General features: G+C 44.7%; 1 protein-coding gene across 3 annotated transcripts in view; it reads right to left on the bottom strand.

Annotated features, from left to right (window-relative positions):
• Nucleotides 1-3281: 3281 nt before the first annotated feature.
• Nucleotides 3282-11191, bottom strand: part of MTHFD1 (methylenetetrahydrofolate dehydrogenase, cyclohydrolase and formyltetrahydrofolate synthetase 1) — a 61365-nt gene continuing 53455 nt past the window's right edge. For all 3 annotated transcript variants that reach the window (XM_025869895.2, XM_073895344.1, XM_025869896.2), the window contains 4 exons: nucleotides 7524-7631; nucleotides 6837-6989; nucleotides 4784-4878; nucleotides 3282-3525 (listed from right to left, as the gene is read on the bottom strand). In XM_025869895.2, coding sequence (XP_025725680.1) covers nucleotides 4789-4878; nucleotides 6837-6989; nucleotides 7524-7631 — 351 coding nt within the window. In that variant the 3' untranslated portion in view covers nucleotides 3282-3525; nucleotides 4784-4788. The remainder of the gene's footprint in view (nucleotides 3526-4783; nucleotides 4879-6836; nucleotides 6990-7523; nucleotides 7632-11191) is intronic.

The following is an 11191-nucleotide window of genomic DNA, read 5'->3' as shown; positions in this document are numbered from 1 at the left end:
CTTTAGGATATGACTAGAATCTGATGCCACATCTGAGTTTTAAGAAATGTATCCAGTACTTCATGCATGAAAGAAACCTGTCATCCCCGAACTCACTTAAGTGACAGTAAGCTATTACCCATATCACCGTCTGCTACTCCATTAGTAGCTTTTGCTTATATAATGAGAAGCAGGCTATAAATATATTTCTCCAATCTGATGAGAAATTATTCTACCTACGGCTTATCTTGTTAATATCACCAGACATAGTGTGCCAATAGAATAGCTTGCGTATTTATCTGAACTCATATTTATCTGATCTCAACTGATCAGAGCATTTCTCCATCCTGGTCCCCATCTACCCATGGCCTGGGCCTATAGCTGCCAAAAATGATTTATAACTCCTTAGGAATAATTCTTACATTTTAGAAACCTTATGGGAATAAGCCTTCCATCCCCTTCCCTGGTGCGCCATTACATGAACCTGTGGCTTGTTTTCTGGCATTTTGATCTGTTTCTAGGCACCATCAGGGTTATACCAGTGAACACAAACAGTAGTTCTGTTGTAACCCGCTTTGCTTGATGGCGCACAAACGCTGCCTCTTCTGGATTAGGAGTATACATACGTCTTTGGTGCATGGCAACAGTCTCTGAAGTGCAGAATAAAGGGTCCAATCTGTTTTATCAATAACACTGCAAATATGGGATGGGAGGGCACCTGGGTGGCTCAGTTGGTTAGGTGACTGCCTTCGGCTCAGGTCATGATCCTGGAGTCCCGGGATCAAGTCCCGCATCGGGCTCCCCGCTCAGTGGGGAGTCTTCTTCTCCCTCTGACCCTCTCCCCTCTCATATAAATAAAATCCTTAAAAAAAACCCAAAAAAACAAATATGGGATGGGAAAGCATTAGTGACCCAGAGAAGGGTTAAGAACAGTGATCTGGAAGGGCTCCTAGCCCGAAGGTAAAGCCACTGGACCTTGTATGTACCCCAAGCACTAATGCTTCTGTAGGTCTTGAATTCACGTCTTCAACTGACCTGCCAATTTTTTTTAATCCTTCATGCTGTCTCTACCAGTTTTATTTTTTTTAAGTAATCTCTACCCCCAACGTGGGGCTCGAACTCCTGACCTTGAGACCAAGAGTCACATGCTCCGCCAACTCAGCCAGCCAGGCACCCCTCTTTATCACACTTCTTAATCACACACTGAAGAATCAATTCCATAAAACCCATGCTATCAATAATTGCTCAGCAGCGTTCTTAACCTCATCTCTTCCCTCTGCTTCTGCCACCTTTTATCATCCTTTCCTTCTGGAAGGAAGTGAAATGGGCACAGCTTTCTGCCTGTCACAAACAGGAAGTCCATTTCTGTGCTGCCTGGCAGGGGCTGGCTTCTAGGAACAGCTCTGATAGACCAAATGCTGGTAAAGAGAGAGGCTTTAGAGTCAGAGGACTTTAACAGGTTCATCTGGTAGGCAACAGCAGTGCAATTTTGAAGTTTGCCTTTCTGTAAAATGGAGATATAAACCTAATTTACAAATTCGTTCTTCTATAATTTATCTCTACACGTTTCTAGCCAAAGGCCAGCTCTCATTTTGAAGCTAAAGGTCACTTTTGAGCAATTCCACTGCTAACAATTTATCCAACAGATGCTTCTACACAAATTGCAGATACATAAGAGAATATTCCATGCTCTCATTTGTAATAGCAAAACCCATGAAACAATGGTAAGTGTCCACCGACAGAGGACTGTTTAAATACTACACAGCCCTAACAAACAAGGTGAATCTCCAACTGCTGATGTAGTAAGATCTTCAAGATATACTGCCAGGTGGAAAAAGGAACTTGTACCATTTGAATTTTTACTGAAGACATATTTTACTCCTACTTAGGAAAATTCTTGCACTAGTGATAGTCCATTCATTCCAAGCAATATCTGGTAAAAACAATTTGCATTCCTTATTAGGGCTTTATCATCTTTGGCTTATAAAACTCCACTCACCCTCTCCCGCCAATTGTGTTCACTATTCCTATCAATCTTTTTTTTTCTTAAAGATTTTATTTATTTGACAGAGAGAGACATAGCGAGAGAGGGAACACAAGCAGGGGGAGTGGAAGAGGGAGAAGCAGGCTTCCCACTGAGCAAGGAGCCCAATGCGGGGCTTGATCCCAGGACCCCAGGATCATGACCTGAGCCGAAGGCAGACGCTCAACGACTGAGCCACCCAGGCGCCCCAATATTCCTATCAATCTTAAGGATGTAAACCCACATGGCTTTTGGGGATATGAGGAAGCCTCAATCCTTTAAGATGATCTTTAAGTCATTATGTCTGAAAATATACTGCTTTCTTCCCTTATTTACAAAATGAATTCCCAGCAAGTCCCATTCCAGATGAGGTCTTAAAGGACATTTAAAAAAAAAATCATCAAAAACAGTGAACTCTGAGCAGACTGGACCCGCATGATGCTTTGGAACAGGAACTGACGACATCATTGTGTACAATGTGCCAGGCGCCATACAAAGCATGGTGAAGCTGGGGCTCTGCGCGCATGACTCCTTGGCAATATGCCCCCAAAGCACTGCCACCACTTCTCTGGATGGCAGAACTGTGCTACAACACTGATGTGAACCTAGGGAATTAAAGATAATAAAACCAAGGACACCAGGGAAAATACTGCTCTGCCAATGCCAGCAGTCTTTACACTGGCATCAGTGGGGACGCAACATCTTCTAGAAGGATCCAGTGCACGAAGACAAGGGGGAACTGAGACAGAAGCTACAGAACAAGGAGTAAAGGGAAAACATTTCAGGGGGAGAAAAACATTCCAGAGGGAGGGGTGGAGCCCAAGCACAGCTCAATAAATATTTGCTAAACCAACAGAGCAGATAGGGTTCGCCTATAGTCAGTGCTTTATGACCATCTTTCCTGAGAACTTAAAAATGAATGGTGCTAAGGATGTGACAGAAATGGACATTCCAAGGAAGTTCAGGGCAAAACCTATATGAGCAATCCTTTCCCAGGTTGAAAAAAAAAAAAGGAATAATATAGAAAGGTGTATGATAAAAAGGCACATTCTCTGTACCCTACTTCCCCCTCAACCCTATCAGGTTTCCTGATGATGTGTCCTCCCAGAAATCTGCAAGCATGCGCCATTTACCCCTTTAAACACGACAGTGTCATAAAGTAGGTCTTGGAACTTGCGTCTCCGGCCCTGGGCTCTGCCAGCAAAATGGGCTCTCACAGGATGGCAGAGATACTGCAGCACCGTCTGTGAATGCTAGAATTTCTATTTAAACATCCAGATCGCAAAATCATTTCCTTTTATTCTGTGCAACTTCAGTAAAGTAAGCAGACTTGTGCATGATTTATGTTAATTTATACACGATGGTGGGAATTAAGACCAAAGGAAGGCTACTGGGGAAAGGCCTGCCCTTGACTGCCTAAGATCTTCAAGGCCGGGGCTGACTTCTCTCGACTCCCCCACACTTCAGTCAGCCTGAATGGACGCCGGCCAAGTATTTGGAGCAGCTTCTTGAAGAGGGGCAATCTAGAAGGAGAAGGAAAAAGAAAAGAAAAGTAAATGTTCCTCGAAGAGCTGAAACCTCGCCTCTCCCCTGCCCCGCCACAGCACTCCCCTCTGGCGCTGCCAAAGCCACTGTTTCCAACCTTTCCATGACCACCGCTGTCGGGCTGGCCTGCAGGCCTGAAAACAACACGCGGCCCTTGCATCCTGGCTATGTGAAGACTGTCCGAGGCCAGGCCAGGCCTGAGCCAGAAGGACACTCCCAGCGTCCCAGAAGCCCTCCTAAAGGAAGAACGGTGTTCCCGGGCAGCAAGCACACAGTCTCTTCCCTGTAAGCAGCCATCCTATGGTTGCTCAGAAGAGGACTAGTTTGCTTCCACCTGGACCTTTACTTTGGTAAACAATGTGAGAGCTTCAGTTTTGCATTACTGCCCTTTGATACCCTTGTCTTTTCTAGCGGTTCTCAATTCCTCCCTCCTAGACTTGTCACTCTAGGTCCCTTGCAGCTGTCAGGATTCTCCTTCATGACTGCCCAGATCAGGATTCGGTTTCCTGAAAACCATATCTTCCTTTTTCTTGGTTGATTCCCCATCTTGCCGGAGGACACTTCTAAATACCTTCCTAGGAAGGGAGGTGGGGCGGCAAACCTGCACGTGTCTGAAAGCCTCTGGATAGATCTGGTGGGTGTTAAGTGCAGGTGCAAAGTCAGCTCGAGGTTTCTCCACTGTCAAAAAGCCCCTTACTCTGACAAGAAGACAGGTGTTCACTCTAATTCCCGTTTCCTCATAGACAAGCCATTTTTTTCTTTTCTAGAGAAGACTTTTTAGGATTACATTTTTAATGTTTTTGAAATTTCAACTGGATGTGTCTAGGGAAGGCTTGTTCATTGTGATGAGTACTTGGGGACCTTTCCCTTAAGATCCCAAGTATTCCTGGACTGGTCCTGCTTCCTTTTCTTTTCTACTTTCAGGGACATTTACTCAACTCCTGCCTGCTATCTACTCAAAGTACACAGACCCTTAGCCCAGCCTCCGTGGCAGTCCCTCCAGAGTTCACTAGACGGCAGCTTTTTCCCCTATACTGCTCCGTGACAAGCCATGCTCTTCTTCCAAAACTGGAATATTTCCTTCATTGGTTACTGCCAACTCTCCCCTCAATGATGTTTGGAAAGAAAAGTTTTGAAAGCATTCGAATTTGCATTTTCAGAGCTTTTGCTGGAATCCCATAGTTCATAAATGTACCTCAAAGGAAAAAAGCAAAACTCTTACCAGTAACAACTCACCTGTTTTAGAACAACCCATTCACCTGTTCAGTTTCAGGGTCCAAATCAATATCATAGAAACAGGGCCGTGTGGGCAGTCCAGGCATTGTGCTCATCTAGGAGATGTGAAATAGCATAAAAAATAAAAGTGATCTTTGTTTCCACCTTCCCTTCAGATAAAAAGCTTGAGGCACAAAAACAGAATATTATTTCACAATTGTAAATAAACTGGTACTCTTCTTGTTACACACTGAAAACCAAGTCATTGATCCTGTTATGACCCAAAGAGAAACCCTCGTGTCCTTCAGCACGCCAAATGCCAGGCTTCACGGCCGTCTTCCACACTGACAGTTGTAACAAGAAGTAGGAGGAGGTCCTTCCACCTTCATGGTCTAGGAGAGGGGCTGGGAGGCTGAGGAGTCACCTCCTCCCCTCTCACAAGACCAAAAGGAGGTACAGGGCTTGTTTGCTTTTTAATTTTGTTTTAATGAGTCTTGCATCAATGCCTGTATTATTTTGCTTCAGGAAGACATTAGAAATTAGCGTCCTTTAACTTGGGACAAGACATTTCTGTACAAAGTCTAGATAGCTTTATAACCACTATTCTGACTGGTCCAGTTTGGCCTTCTAAAACTGAGCTTGTAATGCCATAGATTACATTTGTACTTAACTTCTTTTCTCAAGACTGGGCTTTGACAAATATCTACTTAGCTGCAGATCCATAAGGCTTGTAAGTAAAAGCTCAGTACACTTTCACCTTAACAGTGTCCTGTAAAACTAATACATACAAGTTCCCAATCAGATCCAGACAGGAGAATTTAAGCTCAACTTCTACAACTTAAGTATAACCAGAACATTCTACAGGGATCTGATATTAGTCTCTATTCGTGAACTCTGTAAGCAACTGCTGGGTGTGGGAACAAGAAGGGGGAAAAGGAAGGGACTGTTCCTGAGACCTAGCAGAGAAGCCTGAAGATGACGTTAAAGATACTGAGCGTGTGCCCACTGACACAGACACAGATGTGCATGGTGTAGAAAACTCTAAAGATGGTTCCCAAAACAGTGATTCAGATTTTCAGTATTTTTACTCTTTCCCAAAGAGGATTCCCACCCCCCCAACCCCTGGAAACACTGGCACTTGTCTGGCCACTGTTGTTCCATGATGATATTGCCCCATGCTGAGAGCTGAGGGGAGCAGGGCACACACCGTTAATAACTTGCCCAAGGCCAGAACCAGCAGTGAAAACTGTATGTGGCTTTCACGTTACATATTTTTGACTCTATAATACCACTTCCTACCACTTTCTTACAATCCCGAAAGAGGGACGTAGCTCCATTAGGAGATCTATTGGATTCTTTTTCATGGTGAATTGGCTGTTTGACAGGTCAGTCTTGTACTGCAGGTAAGGACAAGCTGCAGGTGTAGGACACCGGGCAGATCAAAGGGGGTGTCAAAGGGGGTAAGCCAGGCACAGGGAAGCTGTTAACCTGGGACGGTCAGCTCCTCTTTCCATATGCATACGATTCCTAAGATGAAGAAGCATCTGATAATGAATGCACCTTGAAGTGGAAATAGGCGACCTCACTTTTCACATCTACAGGATTCATTTGCATTTTAAGGGCATTTTCTTTATTCAGAAACAATGATTTCCCAGTGAGTTTCAGGCCTAAGCTCCAGGCCTGTCAAGAAGACCCAGGACAGGGAGAGCCTCTGTCTCTACTTCAAAGGATGCTTGGCAGGACTGAGTTCATCTGTGAAAGGCGTCCAGTGAATGTCAGTTGTGATTATATGTTAGCACTATCGCAGATGATCGATGAGGCCTGTCCCAGATTCAGTCAAGGTCATACTGCCCCTGGGAAGCAGAACTGTTATTTGTGACAAGCAGTCATGGCTTCATCCTTGAACCAACACCCGGATGGTCCACAGCCGGAGGACTAGTCCTAACGGGCCTGACGCCAGCTTGCTGCTCAGCAAGCTCTGCTCTGCTAGGGTTTGCCCGGCGGCTTTGGTGGCCGATCTCAGATGCGAAGCCCTGATAAACCAGCCCTCTTCCCGCCTGTAGCACTCACTTACCGTCCCTACCAAGGGGTACAGAAAACCAGCCCCGACGCTGGCGCGGATGTCACGGATGGGCAGGACAAAGCCTGTGGGCACACCTTTTTGCTCTGGGTTATGAGACAAGGACAAGTGTGTTTTGGCCATGCAGATGGGCAGGTGCCCAAAGCCCTGAGGAGAGAAGGGAAGAAGCAGGACCAATGAAAAGCTGACAGTGCAACAAAGCACACCTGGGCACTGTGATGATACCGATTCTTCCATTTATTTAAAACATCCAATTCCCTTTATACCCACCTGGACCTCACTGACCCCGAGCTTCGTTATTAGAGATCCAAAAAAAAAAAAGAATCTCTGTTGGGTGAGAGAGGCAAGTACCCACAACCATATTCCAAAAGTGAGTATTGTATTTTCATCTACATAACCAATTAAAGATGGTAGCTTGGAGCAGACACGAGAAGACAACTGAAAGCAGGCTCTTAATATTTGAGGAAGACACTCCCTATTTTTCATGGCTTTTCCACATATTCATATACCACCCCTGGGCAGATAATGGCCTGGACCACCTCATCCAAACACAGTGTTCAGAGGGGAGAGGGCTAACATCCAGAAAAGCGAGGCAGTGGGCACCCCGCAGGGCTGGGAGAACTCGGGAGCTCTGCTCCCAGGCTGCTCTGTAAAGAAGTGACAGAACAACCAAATATCTACCTGTTTTGTGTAGACTTCAGCTTTGTGTTGAGCTTCAGGAAGCAGTTCAATGTCATCAGCCCCATAGATCTTCTGCGCAATGATCCTGATTTTATCCTCAATCGGGAGCTAATACACAGCAGAAAGAAGGGGTATCCATGACTGGGTGCACATGATGCTGAACTGGGACAGGGCCACATTACAGGTCAGAGTTCCGAAGAGGGTGAGAAGATGCTTTTACACACACACACACACACACACACACACACACACACACACACACACGCATTTTTAAAGATTTTATTTGTCAGAGAGAGAAAGCACGCGCACACAAGCAGGGGAAGCAGGCTGAGGGGCTCAATCCCAGGACCCCGGGATCATGACCTGAGCCGAAGGCAGAGGCTTAACCGACTGAGCCACCCAGGCATCCCTACATACACAAATAGATACGCAGATAGTTTGAGGTATATTTAGATTAGAAACATTTTCTTTTAATACCAAGCTCCAGATTGGGGGCGGAGCAAGATGGCGGAGGAGTAAGAGACTTAAATTTCGTCTGGTCCCAGGAATTCAGCTGGATAGGGATCAAACCACTCTGAACACCTAGGAACTCAACAGAAGATCGAAGAAAAGAATAGCAGCAACTCTCTGAACAGAAAAGTGACCACTTTCCGGAAGGTAGGACGTGCGGAGAAGTGAATCCGAGGCGATACTCGGGAAGATAGATGGCGGGGGAGGGGGCCTCTGTCGGCCACTTCTGGCAAGTGATAGAGCCGCGGAGCACAAAATTGGAACTTTTAGAGTCTGCTTCGCTGAGGGACGTCGCTCCAATGGATAAGCGGGGGGTGAACCCTCATTGGGACAGTGTGGTCTCAGGACCCTCGGGGTCACAGAAAGACCGGGGGTGCCTGAGTGCAGCAGAGCTCCCGGGTATCGGAGTGGGGAAGCCGGCTGCAGATACGGAGCCGAGGCGCGGGCTCTCAGCTCGGGGTGGCCATAAACCGTGATCCGCAGCACAGTCGGGACACTGCTCCTCCAGCAGGGACCCAACAAGCGGCAGATCCGGGAGACTCCCCTCCCTTCCCCGGGAGGAGCGGCTTGTGAGGGCAACGCAGGGATCTGCTGGGTTTGCAGACTCCACATGGCGTCGGGTGCCAGAGAGAAATGCTCGGTCACAGGCCAGGTGAACACGGAGTGCGGCTGGAGAACGGGGAGACAGGAGTGATTGACTGCTTTTCTCTGGGGGCGCACTGAAGAGCGGGGCCCCGAGTTCTCGGCTCCTCCAGGGCAGAGATTGGGAGGCTGCCATTTTCACTATCGTCCTCCAAAGCTATCCGGAAAGCTTGCAGGGAACAAAAGCTCCCGAGAGCAAACCCGAGCAGATTACTTACCCCGAACCCGACAAGGGCGGGGCAATTCCGCCTCCGGCAAAGACATTTGGAACCACGGCAACAGACCAAGTTTACCGATCAATGAGAACGGCAGAGCTCCAGCGCTAGGGGCATACTGCACATAGAATTCATGGCTTTTTTACGATGATTCTTTAGTCTTTCAAAGGTCATTTTTTTAATTTTCTTTTTCTTTTTTTTTTATTTTCCTTTTTCCCTTTTTCAACCAACATCTTATCAATCCCAGAGTCATATTTTATCCCTTCATTGTAGTTAACCTTATTTTTGGTATATAGATAAGTTGTTCTCTCTTTAAAATTTTGGGATACAGTTTCTTCTAACAGACCAAAATATACCCTAAATCTCTAGTGTATGGCTTTGTTCTAGTCTCCTGCATGATCACATTCTCTCCTTTTTTTTTTAATTTCTCTTCTTTCTTTTTTCAACCAACTTATCAACTCCTTTTATAAAATCTTTTATAATTTTCATCTTTACAGTCATATTCTATCCCTTCATTGTATTCATCCTTATTTTTGTACATATATAAGCTTTTCTTTAAAATTTTGGGAGGCAGTTTCTTCTAACAGACCAAAATACACCCAAACTCTACTGTGTGGCACTGACCTATGCACCAGCCTGATCATATTTGATCATATTCTTTTTTTTTTAAATCTTTTTTCTTTCTTTCTCTTTCTTTTCCCCCAGTTTCAGGTCTCTAATGATTGGTTTACTGTATATTTTTGGGGGGTCATTGTTACGCTGTTAGCATTTTGTTCTCTCATTCATCTATTCTCCTCTGGACAAAATGACAAGACGAAAAAAATCACCTCAAAAAAGGAACAAGAGGCAGTACCAACTGCCAGGGACCTAATCAATACGGACATTAGTAAGATCTCGGAACTAGAGTTCAGAATGATGATTATAAAGATACTAGCTGGGCTTGAAAAAAGCATGGAAGATATTAGAGAAACCAAACCCTTTCGGGAGAAATAAAATAACTAAAATCTAACCAAGTCAAAATCCAAAAGGCTATTAAGGAGGTGCAATAAAAAATGGAGGCTCTAACTGCTAGGATAAATGAGGCAGAAGAGAGAATTAGTGATATAGAAGACCAAATGATGGAAAATAAAGAAGCTGAGAAAAAGAAAGATAAATAACTACTGGATCACGAGGGCAGAATTCGAGAGATAAGTGATACTGTAAGACGAAACAATATTAGAATAATTGGGATCCCAGAAGAAGAAGAAAGAGAGAGAGGGGCAGAAAGCATATTGGAACAAATTATAGCAGAGAAGTTCCCTAATTTGGGGAAGGAAACAGGCATCAAAATCCAGGAGGCACAGGGAACCCCTCTCAAAATCAATAAAAATAGGTCAACACCCCGACATCTAATAGTAAAACTTACGAGTCTCAGAGACAAAGAGAAAATCCTGAAAGCAGCTCGGGACAAGAGATCTGTAACCGACAATGGTAGAAACATTAGATTGGCAACAGACCTATCCACAGACACCTGGCAGGCCAGAAAGGACTGGCATGATATCTTCAGAGCACTAAATGAGAAAAATATGCAACCAAAAATACTATATCCAGCTAGGCTGTCATTGAAAATAGAAGGAGAGATAAAACACTTCCAGGACAAACAAAAACTAAAGGAATTTGCAAATACGAAACCAGCCCTACAAGAAATATTGAGGGGGTCCTCTAAGCAAAGAGAGAGCCTAAAAGTAACATAGACCAGAAAGGAACACAGACACTATACAGTAACAGTCACCTTACAAGCAATACAATGGCACTAAATTCATATCTTTCAAAGGTTACCCTGAATGTAAATGGGCCAAATGCCCCAATCAAAAGACACAGGGTATCAGACTGGATAAAAAAACAAGACCCATCAATATGCTGTCTGCAAGAGACTCATTTTAGACCCAAAGACACCCCCAGATTGAAAGTGAGGGGGTGGAAAACCATTTACCATGCTAATGGACACCAAAAGAAAGCTGGGGTGGCAATCCTTATATCAGACAAATTAGATTTTAAAACAAAGACTATAGTAAGAGATGAGGAAGGACACTATATCCTACTTAAAGGGTCTCTCCAACAAGAAGATCTAACAATTATAAATATCTATGCCCCTAACATGGGAGCAGCCAATTATATAAGCCAATTAATAACAAAAGCAAAGAAATACATTGACAACAATACAACAAGAGTAGGGGACTTTAACACCCCCTCACTGAAATGGACAGATCATCTAAGCAAAAGATCAGCAAGGAAATAAAGACTTTAAATGACAAGTTGGAC

Source organism: Callorhinus ursinus, unplaced genomic scaffold (assembly GCF_003265705.2).
Source record: "Callorhinus ursinus isolate GAN/ISIS: 27379988/994484 unplaced genomic scaffold, GSC_fseal_2.0 scaffold8, whole genome shotgun sequence".
Lineage (NCBI taxonomy): Eukaryota > Metazoa > Chordata > Mammalia > Carnivora > Otariidae > Callorhinus > Callorhinus ursinus.
This window is presented reverse-complemented; position numbering and strand designations above follow the sequence as displayed.